At 35.0% G+C, this 26426-nt stretch overlaps 1 protein-coding gene across 1 annotated transcript in view; it reads right to left on the bottom strand.

Annotated features, from left to right (window-relative positions):
* Positions 1–19067, bottom strand: part of LOC306842671 (partitioning defective 6 homolog alpha-like) — a 32822-nt gene extending 13755 nt beyond the window's left edge. Inside the window, exons 1-2 of the mRNA XM_079373674.1 lie at positions 18843–19067; positions 15476–15698 (exon numbers count right to left, since the gene is read on the bottom strand). Of these exons, the coding sequence (XP_079229800.1) occupies positions 15476–15698; positions 18843–18905 (286 nt within the window). The 5' untranslated portion in view covers positions 18906–19067. The remainder of the gene's footprint in view (positions 1–15475; positions 15699–18842) is intronic.
* Positions 19068–26426: the final 7359 nt, after the last annotated feature.

Below are 26426 nucleotides of genomic sequence, written 5' to 3'. Positions count from 1 at the left end.
GTTTCCTATTTTAATACCTATACTTTAAAATAGCATTTATTCCTGTGATCAAAGCTGAATTGTCAGCATCATTACTCCTGTCTTCAGTGTCCCATGATCCTTCAGAAATGATTCTAATATGCTGATTTATTATCAGTGTTGAAACTGTTCTGCTGCTTAATATTTTTTTGGAACCTGTGTATCTTTTTTCTTTGATTCTTTGATTAATAAACAGTTTAAAAGAACAGCATTTATTCAAACTAGAAATATTTTCTAACAATAGAAGTCTTTACTATCAATTTTATCCATTTAACACATCCTTGCTGAATAAAGCTTATTTAACTTTCTTTAAACTTTTTTAAAGTATCTTTAAAAAAGAAAGAAAAAAATTTCTGACCCCAAACTTTTGAATAGTTTATATTGTAACAAAATCTCTATTTTGACTAAACACTGGTCTTTTTAACTTTTTTTTTTTTTTTTTTTAAATATCACAGGTCCCAAAAAATACAGTATATATATATATAAAAAAAAAAAAAAAAAGTAGTACAACTGTTTCCAACATTGATTAAAAATCAGCGTATTAGAATGACTTCTGAAGGATCATGTGACACTGAAAATACCGCTTTGCTTCACAGGAATTAATTAAATTTTAAAGTATATTAAAATAGAAAACATTTATTTTAAATTGCAATAATATTTCACAATATTATTTTGTGAAATAATATTCAGTATTTTTTATCAAATAGATACAGCCTTGATGAGCATAAGAAACTTCTTTAAAAAAACTTTATTGATCCAAACTTATGAACTGCAGTGTATTTTACAGTAAAAATGTTTTCTCAGGTAACCTAAGATGTACATAATTTAGTTACATCAAGGGTCAAATCAAATATAAATAGCTCATTAATTAAAGTTAAAAGTTACACACTTTATTTGTGTGCATGCTGTACAGGTCTGGTATAAAGAATGCTTTTGCTCAGGTGCCAGAAATGTCCGCCCAATAGAAAAAAGTTTGGCTCAGCAAGAAAAACAATTCGAGGGAACATTGCTCCCACGGGTCCTTAAATTTGATACAACTAGTGGTTTTAAATACATGGTTTTTAAATACATTAAATGGTATAAGAAATTATTTTTCAAATTGCCTCAAATAGATTTTTAAGAATTCTGCAGATACCTTGTAAATAGTCAAATAAAACTCTTTCCTTGATATTCATTGATATTTGTGTATTGAAAATGTTTTTGATTGACATTTATGGTCTTTATTTTATGTGGGCTAGTTAAATTAATTTTCGGGCTACCAAAATCTAAAGAGCACCTGCCCAAAGGGCTACCAGGGATTTTTAAATTTTGCGAGCCCTGGTGTGGCTGTCTGGAGTTCACACACACACATACACACAAATGATACGTGTGCATGGTTCTGACTGTCTGACCTCATCCTCTGTTACCACCATATGGAGACAAAGCCTCAGCCATATGGTCACCACAACAACGGCAATCCCCACTGCCACACGTGCACAAGAGTTTAAGATCCATTCAAACTTAGGACTGAACACTGAGCCACTTACAGACACAGACTTGCACATTCATAATGGTTTTTTTTTATCTCAAATAATGACAACGTAACAGACAAATAATAAACCATTTGGTTAGATTTGATTTCTGCACCCTCTGAGAAGCACTAACAGTTATAATATCACAAATACTGTACATGAGACAAATTAATGCTCACATACAGTAGTTCAAATATTTGGGGTGGCAAAATTTGTTTTTGAAATATGTCACTTAAGCAAAAATGTAGTAAAAACTGTTGTATTGTGAAATATTATTACAATTCATAGTAACTGTTTTCTATTTGAATATATTTTCAAATATAATTTATTCCTGTGATGCCAAAGCTGAATTTTCATCAGTCATTACTCTAGTCCAGTGTCACATGATCCTTCAGAAATCATTCTAATATAATTTGGTGCTGAAGAAAGAAACAATTCTGGTCATAGTTTTTGTTAGGTCCAATTCTCGCTTTTAACAAACGACTTTTGCCTTAATAAACTCCTAATTTGCTGCTTATTAATAGTTAGGAAGGTAGTTGTTAAGATATTGGTTATGATTAGAGATGCAGAATATGGTCATGCAGAATATGTGCTTTATAAATACTAATAAACAGCCAATATGATAATAACAGGCATGCTAATAAGCAACTAGTTAATAGTGGGAATTGATCCCTATACTGAAGTGTTACCACATTTCTTATTATTATCAATATTGAAAACAGTTGTCCTGATTAATATAAATCTTTTTGGAAAATTATACATTTTTACTGTTACTTTTGAACAGTAAAGAGCTTATTGCTAAAGATCTTAAAGAGCTATTGCTAAAGAACAAAAGAAAAATGTATTTTACAAAAAAAAATCTAAAAGAATAAGAAACTTTCTGACCAATGGTAATGTATATCTTTACTTTTTAATGGTAGTATGTCCTGCAATAAAGATTTTTGACGGTGAGAGTGCAGTGCACCTGTGGTCTGATCAGGCACTAATGTCTATGGGACTAATGCTTTTTTCTTTTGGGATTATTTCATAGGCTGATGAGAGCTGGCTGCTAATCCCAAATGAATAATACTCACAGACACACACATACACACACACACACTTTTATACACAAACACAGCTCACATCTATTTGACAAGTGTTTATACATCATGAGAGCGCAGCGTATTAAACGGATAGTTCACTCCCTGCAAAAAAATCTGTCATCATTTTCTCACCCTCATGTATTTTCAAGCTCATATGACCTTTTTTTCTTCTGTGGAACAGAAAAGGAAATGCTAGGCAGAATATAAAGTAACACAAATGTAGTCTATACTGCATGACTCATGTCCTACATTCCAAACCTTCTGTTATGCTGGAGTATAACAAAAGTTTTGCCACTGAAAGTGACAAAAATGGCCATGTAGTGAATTCCTCCTCCTCCTGTTATCTGATGTAACATATTTCATTCTATTTCAGGCAATACATTATAATGAGTTTAACAGTGCCTCTGCAGATAATTTAGTGACCTTATTAGAGAGTGCTAGTGAATTTATTGCTAATATAAAGCAGCTTTTGACAAAAAAAGGCTTATGCTGATTTTAAAGCTATGCTCAGCAAGACTACTATTTGTGAAATATATTATTATTTTATTCTTTTTTTTAGTGCTACATGATCCTTTAGAAATCTGATATGCTGATTTGGTGCTCAAGTGACATTTCTTATTATTATCAATGTTGATAACTTATGATGCTCAATATTTTTTATGCAAACCACGTGTATCTGCTGTCGCACCAGCAGACTTAGGAACAGTTTATTTCCTTCAGCTGTCAGCTTACTGAACTCCAATCAATCTCAGGCGCAGAACATCTAACACCATCTAATGCTTAAAAAACAAAACAAAGCTGCACTGTACAATAACCTGTCTCCACTCCATACTCACAATGTTCTTATTATTCCCTCTGTTGTTTTGCACATTTCTCTGATATTTTGCACGTTTTGCAAATTCCCTTTAACATTTCTACCTCCTGATGCACTGTTATAGTCACTGGCCATATATAAACATACCTCACTGTATAATGCACCCTCTGTTTATACTTCCTTTAAACCTTATGTTGTATTTACAGTCATTTGCATTGAGCTGGTTTCTGCCCTTCCACCTCATAACTTGCACTATATGTCATAAAGCTTATTGTATAAACCTATATATTTATATACTTTGTTATTTGCACTTCTGGTTAAATGATGACTGCATTTCATTGGCTCTGTACTTGTACTCTGCACAATGACAATAAAGTTGTATCTATCTAGCTATCTATCTATCTTTTTCAGGACTTTTTGATGAAAATAAATTTCAAAAGAACAGCATTTATGAGACAGAAATATTGTTAACATTATAAAGGTCTTTACTGTCATACTTAATTTAATGCACATTTACTGTACTTTCATATTTGATGTTGATTTGATAGACAAGCTATAAGTGTCCATACTAAAAATTTGATTCAGTTGTAGTATTTGCAGCATAATTATGTGGTTAAAAGAAAAAAAAACTTAAAAATAATGAAAAATGCCCCTAAATATCTTGCAAATATATTTTTGATCCCATTATGATATCTAATTTTGTACTTTTATGATTTTTTGTTGTGTTTAGTTTTTTTGGAGCTTTTCACATTGACTTTCACTGTACTGAAACAGCACCATGTTCTCCTTTTGAGTTATAGAAGAAAGAATGTCATACAAGTTTGGACCAACATGACAGTGAGTAAATAATGACAATGTTCATTTTTTGGGTGAACTTATCCTGATGGCAAAGTATAAATTTTCACTCTTTCTTTACAATATAATCAGAAATATGAGCTTGCATATCCAGACACATACAGAATTTTTTTCAATTCAAATGCTTGCCTATGTTGCTACTCCCTATGTTAACTTCTCCCAATTAAACAAAGAGTTCTTCCTATGTGCACTTCCTCCTTCAGGTAATGAGGAAATACTGTTTCTTCCAAGTTCCTATGCTATTTATGAGATCACACTGACATAGAACAATCCTCTTTTCATCTAATATGTTCTCTTGTAACCATTCTAGTGTGATGCTTGCACTGCTAAATGCTGTGTTGAATGGAAAGAATGAAGAACAACTATTACCAGCACCGCCGCTGACTATAGAGGACCTATATTACAAACAGCCCACATTCGCTTCATAATCCACGTCAACAGCTGGTGGGTCAAGCAAGCATTCTTTTTTATTTTGCACCATCAAAGACTGCACACACCCTTATATTTAACACATTACTGTGCATGTTTTTGCTTTTTAACGTAATGCATATTTCTCTGAGAATACGGAATGCCTTTCTGTCATCGATTTTTCATCGTGTTTCACAAATGGCCCTATAAATAAATGTAAAAACAACGTGTCATCCAGGGAGTGGTGCATAAAGGCCACTATCAGAACCCAGTCTAACATTAGCCACAACCAGTTTAGCAAGTATGCAGTTAAAAATGGGAGCAATGTCATCCCAGTCACAGAATCTCCCCTGTGTTTCTCTCGCACTACGCAGTACCTTCCATTTGTATGGCTGTCATGGTGACTGGCCGTATGATAGTGCACCTGTGGAGCAAACCGGTCGGTCCAACTCAGACCTGCATTCGTTCTTTCATTTGCTCTTTGATTGTCTTGGCAATATACTGGTTCCTGACCTGTCGGCCAACAGTCAAGCAGATGTGCACTGAAAAATCTAATGTAAACATCGGAGTTGTGGAATTTAACAACTTCAAATGAAATTTAGATTTGGTTTTTAAAGTTATAGTTCACCCAAAATGAAAGCTCTGACTATTATTTCCTTTTCCTCATATTGTTTCTTTCTTCCGTGGAACACAACAGGGAATTTTTGAAGTATGCCCTGGACACGCTTTTCAATATAATGAAAGGGAATGGGACTGTCAAGCTCCAAAAGAGACAGAAAAAGGTTCTGAAAAATGTGACTTGAGTCTTCTGAAGCTATACGATAGCTTGGTAGTAGAAACCGACGAAGATTTAAGCCATTATTCACACACAAATACAAAATCTATCAGTTCTGCTTCGTGCGTTTATGAGAGTTCATGAGAGAAGCAGCAATGATTCATTCACAAATCAGACATTCTTTTTAATCAAATCCTTTTAATGAAAACCGGCTGAATGATTATTTCACAAATTGGACAAATTTGGTATGTTTTTTTAAATTTTTTATAAGAAGTCTCTTATGCTCAGAAAGGCTGCATTTATTTGATCAAAAATACAATAAAAAAGTAATAGTTAAATAAAATAACAGTTTTCTATTTGAATATATTTTAAAATGTCACTTATTCTTGTGATGACAGAGATGAATTTGCCCGTGATGCACTTTGAGGATTTATTTTTTTTTTTTTTTTTTGATGAATAGATCAAAGCTTAATAAAACAACATTCATTTTAACACTATTATAAAGTCTTTACCTCTATTTTCAATCAATATATTGTACCCTTGTTAATAAAAGTATAAAAAAAATAACAAATAAAATAAAAAGAAATCACATGCAAAAGTCAAAAGACTTTTAATATAGTGAATGATTTGCATAGACCACTTTTATGGTCCTTAAAAAAAAAAAAAAAAAAAGTGACATCAATGGTGCTATGCACTGATGTAGTATTTTAAAATCATTTTGAAACACGAATGCGACTGTCAATATTAATTATATTCTCTTTCTCTTTTTTTCACATAAATATATCCTATATCTTCAGAAGACTTGTAATACAACACACAAATCATATTTTCAAGCTTCATGGTGCTACTTTGACCTTTTTAAAGCTTCACTATGAACTGTCCTTGAACAGAAAGAGCTTCAAAATTTCTCCTTTTGTTTTTCCATGGAAAAAATAGCAACATACAGGTTTGGGACGACACTAGGGTGAGAAAATAAAGACAGAACTTTCACTTGGGTGAACTTCCTTTAAATGTCCTTACAACAGGAAACAAAGACAATGTGATAAGAATGAAACTGTTAAAAATACAAAACATGTTACAATATCTTTCTTTCCACTTGATCTTTATTTGCCTTCCTTTTCTTTCTTTGATCTGTCCTTCATGCACTTTTGAAAGCAGCACAGTGCAAATGGATTATTTTTGATGGTAACTGTTGGGATGATGTTTCAATATCATCCAAGATGTCAAAACAAAAACAGCATGGAAGGCGCATGTTACATCGACATGCCATCCAGATAACCCTGTGTACTATACATAGCATACTCATTAAGCATAGACAAGTGCAGGCATGAACACACACACACACACACACACAGGGGGCCTAGGGTGCAGAACAGCTGCTGAATCCTCAGATCATTGTGCACAGAATGGGCATGAGGGGAAATATCCTCCCCATTCTTCCACTTCCTGCTAAAACCAGCAATACAGCCAATGGGATTTACACCTGCCTGCCACATATGATCTTCCTCGCTTATTAGCTGAGGACACAACGCCAAAAAGTTATTTTGCTTCAAGGGGGTTTCTGCCTATAGACAGTGTCAGTTACTAATAAGACAGGGTTTGTCTTGAATTCAATATAGTCACACACACAAACACATCGTCCTCTGTGCACTCTCGAGGCATGACGGCCACATAAAAAAACATCTCTATGCTCTGGGGTCTCTCTTGAAGTGCCTGTCTTCTTATTAGCCATGTGTTGTCAGCGTGGAGAGAAAACCTAGAGAGCTCCAAGATTTGAAAAGCCCAGTGGCTTTGTTACACTTCTGTTTTTCATCTTTTCATTGAGATTTCTCTTGCTGTGTGAAGTCTGCCACATCTTTGAGGGGCCTGTATGCCATTTTCACAGACAGTGCAAAAGTCCTACTCAAAAACATAAAATAAAATAAAGAAAATAATATGAATCACAGCATGTTTCAGCTGATTTAAAAAAGTGACTTATATTCCAGAGAACGTGGTATATAAAAACAAGCCATCTTGAAATTCCAAACATGCCAACTAATCATTTCTGTGTGGCTATAAACTGCACTTTTGGCAAACATTTTTATCTAAAACATCTTTAAAAAGTACATATGTTCCCTGGGTATCAAACCCACAACCATAATGTAAAAATTTCTTGTCCAAAATCTTTGTATGTGTTTTTTCGTATTTGTCATCCAAACCTTGCACACAGTTAGATGCTTTAATGTCAATACTGGAAGTGTTCAAAAACACAGGACCATTGAATCCAAACCAATTTAACACAAATGTAACACCTTAAATAAATAGAGAAACATAAAAATGTAGCATGACATCGTTCATAATAATAATGAACCATCTAGTCCACTAATCTACTTTTTTTTTTTTTATACGTGTCATGCAAACAATAGAGGAATGTGTCTGTCTTTGTTCATTTCATTCACCCATCATACCCCTTTACCCATAATCACATGCTTCATCGCTCATGGCTTGAGATAAACACTTCCTTGAAGCTACTCAACGAACCTCGGCAAAGTATTAGAACAATTTTATATCAAGAGTGATGGCACGGCTTATATTAAACCATGACAGATTTATAGCAGGTGAGATTATATATATCCTACTCTGAATTCAAAATAGAAAAAAAAACATGCATTACAAAAATTAAAAAATTATGTTTCTCCCTATTGGCCTCCAAAAGTTGCATGGCTGTGTGTAACTGGTCCCCATTTGCTTAGGGAACACCATTATCTGCTGGGATGAATGAGTGTATGGCCACTCAGTGGGATGAGCTCATACTAAAAGCCAGATCAATCTCTGTCTCAGTTTAAAAGCCCCAGTCAGAGATATGCGGATGGGGTCGAGATCTGATTGGGGACCTCTGATAATCCCACCAGCTCACGGGATACATCACATCCTCTTGTCAATCAATCTATTCACAGCCAGTCTGTTACATTTATGGTTAGCAGAAAAACTGAAAAACATCTGTTTTTGTTCTTGGTTTCTGTGTTTATAAATGATTGTGTTACTGGGATTATTATAACATTTACGAGAGACAATTATGTAATAATATTAATGATATTAAACTCAAATATCATAGTTAATTTGCCTGAAGTTCAAATTAAATAATGTTAGGTATTTGTCAGCCTACTTGATATGAATGGGATCATTCATCTGTAATCATTTCATTTTGTAATCATTTTATCATCGTTATTCCAAAGATTTAGTTTTTTCTGCACACCGTAAAAATTGTTTGCATTTGTAATTTTACTGAAAAATACAGGTAAATACAAGTAAAAACTAAGAATTACAGTACAATTTCAAGTGAAAAACAGTAAAGACATTTCTATGTATGATCCTGTGCTCTGTCTATATACGTCTATATTGTTTTTAAACATTGTAAATGTCTTTACTGTGACTTTTAAACAGTATATTGCACCCTTGCTTAATAAAAGACAAAAAATGTACTGACTTGCTACGTGTACTGCATTAGGCTAACTGAGACTTGTTATAGCTCTTGCATATTATTGTTGGTTATGATTGCTTCTATTGTCATCATTTGTATGTTACTTTGTATAAAAGCATCTGCTAAATGACTAAATGTAAATGTAATTAAAATGTAAAAGCCTACTAATTGGTTACCTGTCATTTATTTTCCATATCTGGAGTGAAAATAATTGTCATTTTACTGTAAAATACTGTCAAATTTGTGTTTACTTTGCAAGTAAAACTATGAATTTCAGTACTGGACATGTTTTATGGACATGATGACACACAAATAAATAAAATCATAAAAGTAATCCATATGACATTGTATTCCACCGTCTTCTGATGCTTCTGACGAACAGAAAAATTACTCATAAGTTAAAATTTAGTCATAAGAACCATTGATATCAAACCTGTTTGCATTTTGCTTGTTGTCATTTATGACATTTATTCATGACATTCAAAGGATGATAATTTACAATTTTAGGTTAACTATTCTTTATTATATAAATCATAAACCCAGCTGCTTATATTTGCAGATTTCATGTATTAAATGTTCAGCAGCACAGGTGACGTTTTCTGTTCAAATACGCAGGCATCATCAAACTGACGCATTTAAAACCACATTCCTAAAAACGTGTTCTGCCAGTTGTTAGTTCCTGTTCTTTTTTCCCCCTTGGATACACAAACATGTCAACAGGCATCAGACGTCATATATGAATGTTAACCTACAAAAAAGAGCTAAAATACAATAAACAAACTACACAATCAAATCATGTCAGTATCCCACAGTCTCTTGAATAAACTCACAGTTACAGTTATAGGGGAAGTAAATGTGAAGCACCAGGCTGTAAAATGAACCGGTGTTATCTATTAACACTGATCAGAGGGAAGGAACGTAAGCATTTGTCATCCAGATGCTTTTATCATGATCTGGGTGAGAGCTACGGATAAGTAGCTCCATTACTAAAGACTGAGGTGGAGAACGCATACGTGAAGGAGTGAAAGCGAGCTTAATGATCAAAACAATGAGAAACATCAGTGAATGGGAATTGTGAGTCCAAGCCACACGATGCAAAACCCCAGACTTTTAACACAGTCACTCCACTCGGTGTCGAAATAACCAGTCAACAACAACAGAAAAAAAGCCATTACAGCAGAAAAATAACATTTCTCCCACGGAGCAGATGAAGCTGTAATCGCCCACTGACAGCCCCCCCAAAACTCTGCCCGGCTGCCACAGCGATAAGCCCTCTCTGGAAACGTGGCTTTCCTCCCCCTTCAAACAGAGCTTGATTAAACAGATCCGCACTGAAAGACCGGCTACCAGAAATCTGCAGCAGGGTTCTTGAGTAGCGCGAAGAGAACTGGTACAAGGACAAGGGGGGCTAATCTAAAGCAGCCTTATTCTTTAAATAGAAAAATAGGCATTTACTAATACTCTTAGCCACAAACAGTAAGCATTTCATCACTGAACTTGTCAGCATGCACAAGGACTGAGGACAACACTTCTCTTCATAAACTGAGTACTTCCTTAAGCATGCTATTTTTGTGTAAATAACATCATTTCAACCTAAAAGTGAAAATTCTGTCATTATTTTCTGACCCTCATGTCCTCAGTATTGTTATTTTCTCTGTGAAGCACAAAGTGAGAATTTAAGAATCTTTACGTAGCTCTTTTTCAGACAACGAGAGTTCATATTATGGCAGTTAAAGGGATAGTTCACCCAAAAATTAAAATTCTGTCATTAATTACTCACCCTCATGTTGTTCCAAACCCGTAAGACATTCGTTCATCTTTGGAACACAAATTAAGATGTTTTTGATGAAATCCAAGAGCTAGACAGCAATGCAACTGAAATGTTCCCAGGCCCAGAAAAGTAGTACATCATTAAAATAGTCCACGTGACATGCATGCAACGTGGTACTCTCGATAATGGTGGAGGACGGTGACACGGAAGAGAAGAAATTGTTGAATAAAGTCCTTATTTTTGTTTTCTTTGCGCACAAAAAGTATTCTTGTAGCTTTGTTAAATTAAAGTTGAACCACTGATGTCACAGGGACTATTTTTCTAGGCCTGGGAAAATTTCAGTTCCATTGCTGTCTATGCAGGGTCAGAGAGCTCTCGGATTTCATCGAAAATATCTTAATTTGTGTTGTGAAGATGAACGGAGGTCTTATGGGTTTGGAACGACATGAGGGTGAGTAATTAATGACAGAATTTTAATTTTTTGGTGAACTATCCCTTTAAGCTCATGACAAAAAAACAAAAAAAACAAATGCACTATAAATACAGTCCACGACTTCATTATATTGCAACTTTTCTGAAGTCATAAGATAGGATTGTGTGAGGGAAATATCTAAATTAAGTTGTTATGTATTGATAATGTTCCCTCACAATGTGTTTATAGTCATGATATAATGAAATAAACGACAGATCTTTTTCTTTCGTATTGTGACATACAAAAAGAAAGAAATGTGGGATGGGACTTGGTTTTATCTACCGGCTGTTGAATGGATCGAGGCAGATCTAAATGTGAGCTTGCAGTTGAATGTAAGATGAAATGATTGAAATGAGAGAAGTCTTTCATTTGGCAGAGACGGATTGAGTTTTGATATTTTATTTAAAAATTTTGAGGTCAAACATGTTTGACAAAACATGAACCAGTTGATTTAGTTCACAAATTGGACCGACTGATTAATTCACAAATGAGTGATTCTTTTAAAAAATCAGAATTCAACTCATCGTTACAAGGACAAACTGCCTTTCCTGTCCTCAGTCACACAGGACGCAGTGCTGAATTGTCAGTCACTTTGGTACATGGTGCAAACTGATATTTCTGAGCAGTTTCCAGGGCAGGGAGTCAAAGTTGCATGGCCTTGCAGCACTATAATGGACTTTCTGGAGTGATGACTGGCTCAGACAGACAGATCTACTCTTCAAAGCCAGTGTTCATGGTTTTTCAGTGTGTTCAAAGTTCCTTTAAGGCTAGTCACTCAACTCAGCGACCATATTGGTAACACCACTGAGGATCTATTTTCTATATTCAAAAGTTTGGAATCAGTAAGATTGATTTTAATACAAATAAATACTTAACTTTAGCAAGGATGTATAAAACTGATTACAAGTGACAGTCAAGGCACTAAGAAGATTTTCCACAAAAATATTAAGCAGCACAACAGTTTTGAACATTGATAATAATAATATTTCTTGAACACCAAATCAGCATATTAGAGTGATTTCTGAAGGATCATGTGACATTGAAGACAGGAGTAATGGCTGCTGAAAATTCAGCTTTGCCATCACGGGAATAAATAACATTTTTAAATAGGCTATATTAAAATATTAAACAGCTATTTTGAATTGTAGTAATAAGAGTAGGTGGTCACACATTGTCACACATCAGTTAAGACAATAATCCCTGTGCTTGCAATGAAAAGCTGAAAATATTTGGTTGGCTGTTAGGTCACCTTTAGTTATTTGTTCTCATACTCAGGGAAATTACATCATGCATACACAACCCCATATGTATATACAGTAAACAAGCTGTATTTGTGTAATTATCAACAATTAACAATAAATAGTAACAACTAAGACTCAGTTTTATCATGTAAGGGTGTGTATGAAGGTACGTCGGTTTAAAACTAAATAAGTATCGAGTTTCTCATTACAGAATTAGTATGAAAACATAATGAGGTTCATCTGTTTTGCAAATTATGATTACATAATACAAGACTATTATTGCTGTCTCTTTCCCTCTCAAATCACATCCATAAGAGGTTGCAGAAGCCAAAGTGGCGGAAACCACTGCAGGATGTAAGCATCTTATCCTTTGCTTCCACATTTTCTCTCTTGCTAATGTCTTAAGAGGCAACCCTTCACACACACACACACACACGTTTGTTTTTGTGAAAAGTGGTGGACATCCCATAGGCGTAATGGTTTTTATACTGTAAAAACTGTATGTGCTTTGCCCTACACCAACCCTACACCTAAACTTAGCCCTCACAGGAGACTGTCCATTTCAACTTTCCCCAAAAAACCTCACTCTGTATGATTTTTAAGCATTTTGAAAAGTGGGGACATGGGTTAATGTCCTGAAAAGTCACCTTCACCTTGTAATACCTATGTCATACCTGTGTCATTATACAAATTTATGTCCTCATTTGTCACAAAAACGTGCGCACACACATGCACAGATACACACCATGACACTCTCCATCCTGAAACAACTAGCCTGTCCCTAAAGAACTCACTTTGTGTCGTTTATGTCAATGACATTGGTTCCCTTATACTACATTCTCTACATTTGATGTAGCCATTTACCTGTTAATTACATTCCAACACCAGTACACATGCACTGTAAATGCATATATGAATAAATAACAAACTATAGGATACATGTTCACATTTAGGTGCAAATTTCACACATGGGCTGTCAAAAACATCTGTAGATTCTCTCAGACAAATGTCCACAGCTCCAAAATGAGCAGTGGCACTTTATAGATCATTTACCCATCACTAGGCACACACACAATCTGAACTAAACTTTCTAGAGCCACGTTATATTATTTATAGACTATTAAAATATTTATTAATATTACAATTTTGAATTAGCTTTTATTTTTATATTTTGACTTTTCATTTTAATTTCTGTAATTTTGTTGTGCTTGTCATGATTCTAATTTTTTTATTTAAGTTTTATTTTTAATAATTCAACTTAAATAAAATAAAACTAAAAAATAAAACTTAAGTTTCTAATTTTTAAGTGTAACTTTTTTTCACCTAATATTAATTTTTTTTTTTTTTTTTTTATTTATTATTTCAACTTTATTTAAATTATCAAAAATAATTTTTATAGTTTTATTTAAAAATAACAACACTGATTGGATATGGCTGTCATTAATAAAAATAGGTTATTTTTGGTTAATGCTTTTAGCTACCAATAAGAGTGTAGCATTTAAGATCCATTTAACACTTTATACCATGTTTACATCCTAGTAATGCCATAGATTTCCCTTAAAATCTGTTCAGTAAAAATGCAAAGATTCCATCTGGCCCTACCTATCATCAATAGCAGTAGGACAACAAGCAATTAACTAACAAGCAATTAATCGGATTTAATCCCTTGGATAAATAAAATGGTTCTTTTAAAACTCTGAACAATGGTGCTCACTTCATTTCACAGTGGATTATATAGGGTGGCGTAAACAAACAGAACAATGAAATAAAGGAAGAACTATTTGACAATGAGAAAAACATTCGTAATAGCATTAGCAAAACATTTCCTCAGTGTTGTGGTTCAGATTTAATAAAACTCATTGAGTGTGACAAGCCATTAAGAGTGATGAAGAAACAGAAGGGAGAGCGAGAGGGTTGTGAAGATGACAGAAAGAGAATATAGACAAGAAAGGACGTCAAGAAATCGTCAAAGAAGGAGAGAGAGCAAGAGATGAGGGTGTGGGCTCATCACTCCTCAGCACCTCGGGGCTGGCGAAGAGATGGGCCCCGACTGGCACCATCTAACGCTGACGCCCACCCATCATAACATCTCATCATAGCCCATAACGGCCCTCGTCCTTGTGCACAACATTACACTGCTGGAATGACTTTTTATTCCCTCTGGAGTCAAATATGGATAACGACATATGACAGCAAAAGACAATCCATCATTTTAATGCCTAACTCTCTCATACACACACCTACATGCATCAGCTATGCTGCATCCATATCCCTTCTCCACATGTGCAAAAATGCATTTTAACATAAAAATGATTTAGCAATTCTAAAATGCTACATATAATTCATCAAAAATATCCCCCCATGTGTTGTTTGACTTTGTTAAGATGAATGTTAAAGGTGAAGTGTGTGGTTTCTGCCTTGCTTGAGAACCGAATTGCAAAAAAAAAATTGCAAAAAAAAAAAAAAAAAAAAAAAAAAACTCCTTTGGATGCATCAGCAAAGATGCATTAAATTAATCACTGATAACATGTATAAAGTTATAAAAAAAAATCTATTTCACATAAATATTGTTCTGTTGAACTTTATGATCATTTCTGATCAATTTATTGGGCAGCACTGTAATGTTTTCAATATTTATAATAATAAGAAATATTTCTTTTGCAAAAAATCCACATATTAGAATGATTTCTAAAGGATTGTGACACTGAAGACTGGAGTAATGCCTGCTCAAAATGCAGCTTTGCCATCACATTTAATAAACTGTTATTTTAAATTGTATTTTTTTAAATAAAATAACAGCTTTTTTCTGTATTTTTGACCAAATAAATACATATTTTGTGAGCATATGAGACATAAAAAAATAGCTGATTCCAACATGCTGGTTTATTGGTGCATGTTCATTGGTGGGACAAACAGGTAGCCCCTCCCCAAACTCAAACAATTGGTTCTTGTTGTGATCGGCCACACCCGATTTCAATTCCATTTGGGAGTGTAGAATTGACATACTTCATCTTTAAGCTTTAAAACAACATCAAACATTGACCTCTACATGCAGCGTAACAACTTACCTCTCCTTTGAATGATAATCCGAAGTAGTGGAATGGCTGAGGACAGTGCTTTATGGAAGTTGTCATCATTGTTGATGGGAAGTAGATCTCCATGGATGTCGGCATATCCCAGTAGCACGTCCACTCCGGGGATCCGGTGAATGGTCTGCAGCAGTTGGTAGAATTCTTGGAAGCCCCCGGCTCCGTTCCTCTTCAGGGCAAACCTTCGGTACTCGGCCTCAAACTGCAGCACAACCACAATCATATTAAACTATGTCAATAAACACACAACATGCTCTTAATGCACAGCACTTAGCTTTGTAGATCAATTATGACTTCAACAGATTATGACCCTGTTAGATATGTGAATGTGATCCATTTCTGATTTTGTAAAAGAAATGGATCAAGATTTTCCAATTGAAACTTGGACAGTGACTTTACACACATGAATAGTCTGCAGATACATTCAGTGCAAGTTCCTCGTACCAATTTCACTTGCTCCTGCAGCTGCAGAGCTGTTTGATGTGTACTTGCAGCTCGGAGGAAGCCATTAAGGTAAAAAAAGAGCAGTGAGGAACAATGTGAGGGTCAATCTAATCAAGTGCTACAGATAAAGGGAAAGATGAAAACAGTGGCATTAAAAAGCTGAGCTTCTCCAGACCACACACACACACTCTCTGAACGGATGGGAAATTCATCTCAAGAGCTCAGCTGAACATATTGGACAAAATCTGTCACATTGCTCAGTTTAAGAGGAGGAATTGCATCCGAGCCAATGATTTTCTCCTGTATCCATTGAGAATACCTTACATATGGAGATGGAGAATATTAGTGGAAAAATATACAAGGTCATATTGTAGATCATTTGAATATGGAGTCATTCAGTAGGTCACAGAGAGCGTTTTCTTAGGGCCATGTGCCCATTCACAAAAATAATATCAAAGGATTTTTCCTGTGGTAGATAAAAAGAATCAAGGATGTTGGTTCTAAACTTTAACCATACAGGAAAGCAAAGAGATCTTTTAGGTGTGATAATCAGCGACATATTTGATTTCCATTCTATCATCTCTAATCCTGTATGTTTCTCTCCTATACTTTCATCTTTTTTTATACTGTTGAAATTAAGAGAAATTAAATTACATGTCCTCTCTTAGTATACATCCTTGGTCTTATTGTGGACAATTAATTGCACAAGTTATTCAAAAGAGAAAAAAGCATGTCTTTTTAATTTTTATCAAAATAACTTGCTTCACCTCTATGACATCTTTCCTTTTCAGCTGTCATGTGACCACTTTCACAATCCTTGAGGGATGAAATCAGGTCTTACATTTTTTTTTCTTGTTGAATATCCTGTTTTACTCAGAAATGTGTCACATTACAGAAGTAAAATGTGAGAGATGTAATCATAAAAAAGAAAAAAAGCAATACTATTGGACTGTGGATCACCACAGTAACCATAGCAATACAGATAAAAAGGCCATACCTGTCATACTTTACCAATGAAAACATGGTCTGTTGGAGAAAAGACATCATTACGTAATGTAAAACACAAACCTCAAACTACATGCTCGCTAAAAATGCCATTGGAATGAGTAAGTGATAGATAATATGAGACAGGATCCCATCAAGAGCTAGAAAAGAAAACATTTCCCTCCAATTTCCTCTCAGGAAGAAAAGAGTGTCACCAAACACACTGCACTGCCTGTTATGAAAACCAAAACCTCGGGGAGAAGGATTCATGTGATTAAATTAGCCAGTTCAGGCAAAAATAATAATAAAAAATATACTATATTACACACAGGCCTGGAACTTCAATGAAATCTTACTAAACAGCCCTCTTTTGTTTACTGTTCTCCTCTTTCACACACATCTATGCACTGCCCACCCAACATTTCTCAAGAATGGAGGGATAATAAAACATATCCTGCTCTGTTTGGCAGATTGTGGTTGAGGTTTTCCAATAATCATACTGGACGCATTGACAACAAACAACTCCAATACACCAGACACCAACAATAAGTGGTCTGTGTCTTTAGTAATAATAGAGGCCATGAGAAACATAATAAAATATATGAAATATTTTAAACATACATCTGTTAGGCTGTTAATATTCATTCATGCACTATCAGATGTCATGTAGTAAAGAGGGTTTCCTCCCATAAATGAGGCCTTTTTTATGCATCTGTCCTCAGATAAACAGATTTATCACCATGACATTTTAATTTAGACAATTGTTGAGTACTATTATACAACAGTGGTTCTCAACCAGGAGGCAGGAGGGGGCCACAGCAATAATGTAAATTAATAACAGTATTTTATATATTCCATAAATATACACGGTGTAAAATATTTTATTGGGTAGAATTTGTATACACTGTGTAAAATATTGTAAAAATCCTTTAACTTAATCCCTATCCAGTAAATCACTGACAACTTACATCATGGGGCCAAGAGTCATAAAGGTTGAGAACCACTATATAAAAATAAAAAAAATCGGTGATATTTAGTAGTATAACAGCACATTTCAGTGTTCTTGTAGCACAAAATAAAAAAATCCAGAGTGGTATTGGAGCTGGCTGATAACAGAAAGGGGCTGCTACCCTCCAAACAGTTGTTGATCCAGTCCGGCTTTTGCATAGTGACACTCAAAGCTTGATGCTTTGGCTTCTTTTGGATCTGTTTTCACCAGCAGATAAGAAATACATTAATTAACTGGTCAATATTTGTCTGAAGCATAAGATATTTCAGTATTTATAGAGCAACGTCTCTGGCAATGGTTCTATAGCACTGGACATCAACAAGGCTATAATAACCTGTGGCCTCGTGCCAGCTGTATTTCAAACAAATGCACTTTTGCTTATTTATACCTGCTTACTAGTTGTAATCGAAGAAAAACAGTCGAATTTATCCTGGGAATAGAAAGTGAACCAGCGTCTTATCGAGTTTATGTACTACACGGCTCTGCTAATATGATTAATGCCTCTCAGATGCATCATTAGGATCTGATTCTTCCTCCTGAACTGCGGGATTCGGTTTTTCGTTATTGGTATGTAACAGGCATAATTGATCAACAGGGCCCAATCGCCTCATTGCGCATGTCTGTCTATCGGTAGGATCCTTCACACTGCACCAGAACCGCGTATCACATCTCACGGACCGGACAGAGACCTGCTGTCATAATGATCCCAGCCAAACGCGCTCGTCTCGCGCCTCGTAGTCTGACACATACAGCACCAGCGTTTCTCTCTATTGATGGATTAGTACACAAACCCCAACACTGATGCGCCGGATTGAAAACCCTCCAATTACAGGCACGCTCCCGCGGAGGGCTGCGTAAACAGCAGTGTTTACAAATGCACGCTGTCAAACATTTATGGGATTCACTTACTTTGCTCTTCACCTCCACCACGCTCTCCTCGTTTTTCAGGAGCGTCCTGTGATGCCGTGACATGTTTGCGGTATATATATATTCCCACGGGCAGTATCGCACGAGAGTGCCCCTAGATACAGGAGTCAGCAGCCAGAGACCGTGTGCGCAGCATGAGTGAGCTGACAGTCGCGATCCGCAGTACTGCTTCACAGGCACGGAATGATTTGTGAGAGCCGTTCTCCCGGCGGTGGGCGGGGCCAGCGGCTTTCAATAACACTGACGTCAGGTGGAACGCCGCTTGAAGGCGTGGTCGTGCGTAGTATCACATGAAAGCATGACCTCTCAATGTGGGATATAAAAATGCCTTATGCCTCAATGACCTCACTGTGTTAAAAGATATTAATAACAATATAAAAATGACAACTATTAACAGACAGTTCAGCTAAGTTTCCACTCAAGGAAAAGAGCCACAGGAAACATCAGGTTTGTTAATATGGTGGTTGCTTCCCAAAGTCATGATGTCTCTGTCCCTGCAGGGGCTGCTGTGAAAACTTCATCTTAGGGGACAATGGGGCTACTTGTCACACTTTTTAGGTTTATACAAATACTGTATATGTGTATTATAGTTGTTTAAGGTAGGTTTATTTATGAAAGGCAATTTCTATAGAAATATTGATGTTTGTCCCACTATATAGGGCAATTTTAAAATGAAACTCGCCTTTTAATAGACTTTAAATTTAATAAAATAATTAAAAAATACAAACAAACAGAAAAATCTCGAATGTTACCTTGCGACAGCATCTTTCTGTGACAAGTAGCCCTGGTCTCTCTCACTGCAATATTATCATGAGATTTTTATTTGCTCATTGCTATTTCTTTAAAGCAAAATTTTGAATTTTTACAACTTCTAGCAATTCTAATTGTTAAATTCTTGGGGGTTTTTTGTTTTGTTTTTTTTTTTGTTTTTTTCAACTAGTAAAAATTGTGTTAATAACATTAATTTGAATACATTTGAAAAATTCTGTTTTCATTTATTCAGGTTTCATTTATTCAGCCTGTATGAAAAGCATTTTTGCCATACTATGGAAGTCAATGGAGACCATCAACCTTCAAAATATTGTATGTTGTGTTCAGTAGAAGAAAGAAATTCATACAGGTTTGGAACAGCTTGAGGGTGAGTAAATGATGACAATTTGGTCCCCTTGAATGTTTGCTGAGGCCCCCTAGTGGATCCCAGACTTGTGGCTGAGAGCCACTGCTTTAAAGTGTCTGCCTTTTCTCTCACTGAATGATTTAATACCAGAGCTGCTATAATTAGTAAATTTCCTCATATGATTCTGAGAATAGCAATCATTAATGTTTAGAAAATATTAAAAACAAGAAAACTTAAAATTCATTAGCATTTCAGTGTACTGTTAACAGATTCTGAAACTTTAACGGAGAAACTCTTAACACAAGCCTGCCTGTGTACAAAAATGTGACTTTTACTCACTCAAATTTTTTTCATCTTTTTCCTTTTAATCTTTTTGCGCCGCTGGTCTTAATTTAAGCTTCCCTTTCTAGTGTTTCCCTTGTTGTGTGTCCAGTCTCTGCTTTGCACACCCTCTCCACGGGCCTCTGTCCAGCTCGGATGATGATGGAAAGCAGAAGAATGCAAGAATGTGGAGGGAGATGATAATCCTGGTTGCTCATCGCAACGGTCAGTGCTTTGATCTGCTCTGCATTTGGTCTGAACCCACCAATTTCCTGGAATATATAGCGGAGAAATGAAGTTTGAAATCATGCGTCTCTCTTTCACATTGGCATTGGTGACTCAGCTGACTCATAAGGTATTTGGAAAAGGTTAGTGTTTTGGTTACTACAAAATAATTAAACTCGTCTACATTTGATTTTAATTGGGGAAATGAAATGCCTGGAGAATTTTCAAATGTCTGTCTGACACCTGAGCATGTTCTCTCCTCTGGCTCATCCATGCACTCATACCCAAAGTATGTAACCTGTCAAACCAGATGTTTGTTAAATAAATACCTGCTGAGACTTAAGGTCTGTTGAGTGACTTTTTGCCCGAGAAGCAGAAACTCAAGAAGCAGTTTGGGAGGTTTTAAGGCGTCCTTTTTAAAATGACTCATTGTAATCTTATATCGTCACAGGAAGACACGTTTGACACATCGCAGGAGGAACGAGGTGGAGAGGATGGGAGCTTTTGCTCCCATTAACCTGGTGTTTACAGTATAAACAGGTGAATGGGACTGTTATACTCACCCGCAGAGTATTAGTTTTTAAAACCAGGTTAATTAGGGCCCAAGCCAGTAAGGCGCAGGGCCCTATTGTTCTTCTAAGGATTATTATTTTTTTTTTTTTTATTTTTTTTTTTATTTTTTATTTCAATCATCCGGGCACTTTTGGGGGCCTTAACGTGCCCGAAAACTCTCGAAAATTGGCACGCACATTGGAACCTGCGGCCATTAGGACGCCGCTGAGGCTGGGACCCGGGCGTGGCACAGGGGCTCTACGGCGCCCCCTGGAAAATTGTCAGAAAACTTGATGTATAGCTCACACATACTTGCACGTATTCATATGAAACTCGGTACACATATAGAACTCATTGAGCTGAACAACTTTCATGCTGCATGTTTTAGGCTCCGCCCAACAGGAAGTCGGCTATTCAGGGCTGTTTAAAAAGCGCATGCTCTGGAATTTGATATACTCCTCTGAGGATTTCCATACGATTGCCACCAAACTCGGTGAACATGATCTCAAGACATTGGGGACGCTAAATTGCGAAGATATTTTTGATATGTCGAACGGTTTGCCCGTGGCGAGGCGATGAAGTTATGGCGAAAAATGAGACCCAGGAAATGCCTAATAACGTCCACATACATTGTATGATGTAGATCAAACTTCAGTGATTTGTTCGTTGTATGATGCCGATCGGATAGATGTGACTATTATGACTGAAAGTTATAGCGCCACCAACTGGCTGCAGGAAGTGTGTCGTTTTCAAAATGCTTTGAATTCAGCATCTTATTTTTACTCGATTTGCTTCAAACTTCACCAGAATAATGTCAAAACACGGCCGATGTAAAACTGTGAAGGCAATATTGATATCTAAACTTATGTTGCCATGGCAACGTGTCAAAGTTGAAAATTCGTTTCTGGTGATTTTGAGGCAGATAACATGTTTAGAATGTCATGAAACTCAACACACATATCAGTATTAATGATAGTTAGACACTGGAAAAAGCTCATAAACGGGCGTGGAAGAGGCACTCTATAGCGCCACCTTTTGTCAAAAATGGGGGGGTTAGTTTTAGCTACAGACACCAAACTTGGTACATAAATTGTTCTTATTAATCCGGACAACTTTCTAATTTACAGTCATTAGCTACGACCAACAGGAAGTCGGCTATATTTATTTTAATGTGGGTTTTTTTTAAAAACGGGCTGTAAACAAATTAATACTCCTCCAAACAGAAACACGGAAATCACACGAAACATTTTTTATCATGATGCCAAAATACTGAAGATGCTAAATTGCGGACGGATTTAGGATATCTTGAACGATGATTTAATGGCAATTTATTAAAGTTACAGTAAAAAAGATAATTTTTATTTTTTTTTATCTTTTAAGAGCAGCTTCCAAACACTTCATAAAAAATTACATACACAGAACAATACAGTCTGAGAATATGTGATTAATTTCATGAATTTACAATACACTATGCTTAGGAGAAAATTTAAAAACTATCAGAGAGTTGATATAATGCTTCTGAGTGAGAGGTCCTGTCAGCCTGCAGCTGAGTGAGGGGTGGGGGTGGGGTGGGCTGTGAGTGACTGTGTGAGTGACTGTGTGGATTGAGGCAGTGGGTGAGAGAGAGAAAGAGAGAGAGAGGGTCTGTTTTTTTAAAATCTTTAAAAAATGCTTATAAATCATTAAAGATTTTGATAACACTTTATAATAAGGTCTCAATTCTTAACATTAGGAAATGCAATAATTAACGTGAACTAACAATGAAAAATATATTTTTACAGCATGTTAATTCTTCCATGATAGTATGAACTAACAAAGAACTTTTTTTTAAAGCATTTATTAATCTTTTTAATGTTAGAAAAATAATCATGTTCAAAAGATTAACTTTAAAATGTAATAATATATAAACACATTTTGGAATTAATATTCATCAACATTAAATGGTATATAATTATTAATGATTATATATATATAATGATAGCTACAGACACCAAACTCGGTACATAAATTGTTCTTATTAATCCGGACAACTTTCTAATTTACAGTCATTAGCTACGACCAACAGGAAATCGGCTATTTTTTTTTTTTATGTGTTTTTTTTTTTTTTAAACGGGCCGTAAACAAATTCATACTCCTCCCAAGCAGAAACCAACAATTCACACCAAACATTTTTTCACATGCTTCCAAGATACTGAAGATACTACATTGCGGACGGATTTAGGATATCTTGAACGGTGATTTAATGGCAATTTATTAAAGTCACAGTAAAAAATAACACTTTTCTTTTTTTTTATCTTTTAAGAGCAGCTTCAAAACACTTCATAAAAAATTACATACACAGAACAATACAGTCTGAGGATATGTTATTAATTCCATGAATTTACAATACACTATACAGAGGAGAACATTTTCAAACTTATCAGAGTTCTCCTGTCTCTGTGCTTCTAATGTGTGCGGTAGGTGACTGGGTGGGTGACTGACTGTGTGAGTTCAGTGAGTGTGGAGGGAGAGAGAGAGAGAGAGAGAGAGAGAGAGAGAGAGAGAGAGAGAGAGAGGGAGGGTCTGTTTAAACTTCTCAATAAAATCCTTAAAAAATGCTTATAAAGCATTAAAGGTTTTGATAACACTTTATAATTAAGTCTCATTTGTTAACAGTAGGGAATGCATTAATTAACATGAACTAACAATGAAAAATATATTTTTTACAGCATGTTAATTCTTCATTGATAGTATGAACTTACAATGAACTAACAATGAACAAAATATTTTTAATATTAGAAAAATAGTCATGTTCAAAAAATAAAACTTTAAAATGTAATAATATATTAACACATTTTGGAATTGATTTTGATAAACATTAAATGGTATATATTTATTAATGATGTAAATTAACAACAGTTAAATAATGTTGTTTTTTAACATTGGTTAATTCACAAATAACATTAAATATTAACAATATATTTTTTACTTTATTAATTTGTGTTAGAAAAAATTATTCATGTTAGTTAATGGAAAAATAAATCATTAAAAAAAAGCTTATAAATCATTAAAACCTTTGGTAACTATAATAATTTCTCATTTGTTAGCATTAGTAAATGCATTAACTAACATCAACTACCAATGAAAAATATATTTTCACAGAATTTAAAGTTTTATATGTTGTTCTGTGTGTGTGTGTTTCACTGAGTTGATGGTTTGGATTAACCCTTTAATTGCCGTATCCCTTAAAACCAAACTGCCAGAGGGTTACTGTGATGCTTGTGCTCGCTGGGCACCGTTTTATCGATGCCACCGGGGTGGCGTATGCTGACGGCTTGGGCCCGTCATCGCTGCTCGCAGCTATATTTAAATTTGTTGTTGCTTAGGTGATGAATGCTTAAGAATGTGAGCTATTCAAGAGAGGTCTGGTTAGTACAAGCTGATAAGATATGTAATACTCCCACCTCTGCTCTTCATTTGGCCTTGTACATTGAGGGAAAAAAGGGGTGAAGCTCACTTGAATTATGAGAAATTGTTGTCATCATGACCTGATTTTTTGAGGAAGGGGGCATATCTTTCGGTAACAGATATTATGTGATAGATGATTTACTCATTTTCTGTTATCTGTCAGCGAATCGCTCACAGGTCTTGATCTCAAACAAAGCAGAGACCCTCTGGACACAAGAATATGAAGATTTGTTGTACAAATTATGCCCTTTAGAGCCATTATAAGACGGAAATAACCAGTCGGTAGAGATAAGTGACTTTGTGACAAAATGAAAAGGCAGCCTCTTAACAGGACAGATCTTAGGCACCCTGTAATGTTAAATTGAAAAGGTGCCTCATACCTCAGTCATGTCAACAGAATGAGCAAACATGCCGATCGTACCTGTCTGGAATCACAAGATTTGTTTTGTTCTCTGACCTGCTCAAAATTGTTCATCTCAGGTGTCATCTTACATCCCTATTGTACTCTAAAGGTCTACTTCAGAGTATTATGAAACAAAATGATCATTCAAATCACAAAGCACCAGTGATGGTGATCTAAACATTTAAAACCAAATTAAATTGCTATTTTAAATTAACGAGTCAATGTACAACTGTTTTCAAGATTGATAATAATAAGAAACATTTCTTGAGCACCAAATGAGCATCAGAATGGTTTCTGAAGGATCATGTGACACTGAAGACTTGAGTAATGGCTGCTCAAAATTCTGAGTGCCATTACAGGAATGAAATTAGAAAATTATTAATCACAATACTACTCTTTTAATTTTACATAATGTTTTTAATGAAATAAATGTTGCTTTGGTTATCATAATAGAAACGTCTTTCAAAAAATGTTTAAAAGTTTTACCAACCCAAACCTTTGATTAAGTGTTGAGTTCTCTGGTCAGACCATAAGAAACTACCACTTGATGAAACAACACAAAACAGGGCTCTAGTTTGTGACTAAAATAGTTGCAAATTTAACAAACGATCGAACGAACAAACAAACAAGCAAACAAATAAATAAATAAATTTAAATTTAAACTGGACAACTTCATCTCCAAGGGCCAAAAGTGAGATGGTGTAGAGTGAACAAACGACTCTTATGAAAAATAAGTAAAAAAAAAAAAAAAGATTCATCAAACCTAATTTAGTGGCTTGAATCAAACTCAGTCAGTCAACTGTTAAGGGGTGTTATTAAAATTGCGACTGACTCCAACTGAACCGGGAATCATTTTTCTCTTATGTTCAATGGACTAGGAACTGTTAGTTGCAATTAAAGATACATAGCCTATATTCAGATTTTTTTTTTTTTTTTTTGTAAAAAAAACAAACAAAAAAAGTTATTCTGAAAACATCTAATCTTTCACAAGAGAGTATTTGTTCATTGTTTTGCATAGTGAGGTCCAATTAATGTAATGCTGAATCAATTGTCAGAAATGAAAACTGTAATTTATTTGCAAAAAAAAAAATTATTTTCAACCTTCTGATTCTCTAAAATGCTCACTATGTGTATGCAAGGTGTGTGACATTATATGACTTTTCTTTTTCCAAACAGGTAGAAATATTCTTACAGAACAGAATGACACTGCTATGGCAACATCAGCATCAAATGGGAACTAAATTACTTCTGAACAACTATCTATATCGAGCAGTTCTGTAGTGTGTCTAAAAATGTCATTTGGCTCCTAAATGTTCTTTCCTTTAGAATGGAGCTTTGCAAAAGTGGCCAGTTTGCTTACTTATATCACTAAGTCTCTTTTAAGAAGTCAGGCAAAATGATCTTTAAATCCCTAACTTTTCATTTTAAGCTATAATTGCCTTAAAAAACATATTGATGTAAGCGTCCCCTTTAAGCATTTTTGTTGTTCGCTCAATTTAGA

The sequence above is a fragment of the Barbus barbus genome, assembly GCF_936440315.1.
Source record: "Barbus barbus genome assembly, chromosome: 23".
Taxonomy (NCBI): domain Eukaryota; kingdom Metazoa; phylum Chordata; class Actinopteri; order Cypriniformes; family Cyprinidae; genus Barbus; species Barbus barbus.
Note: the sequence above shows the minus strand (reverse complement) of the source record. Positions and strands in the feature narration are given on the sequence as shown.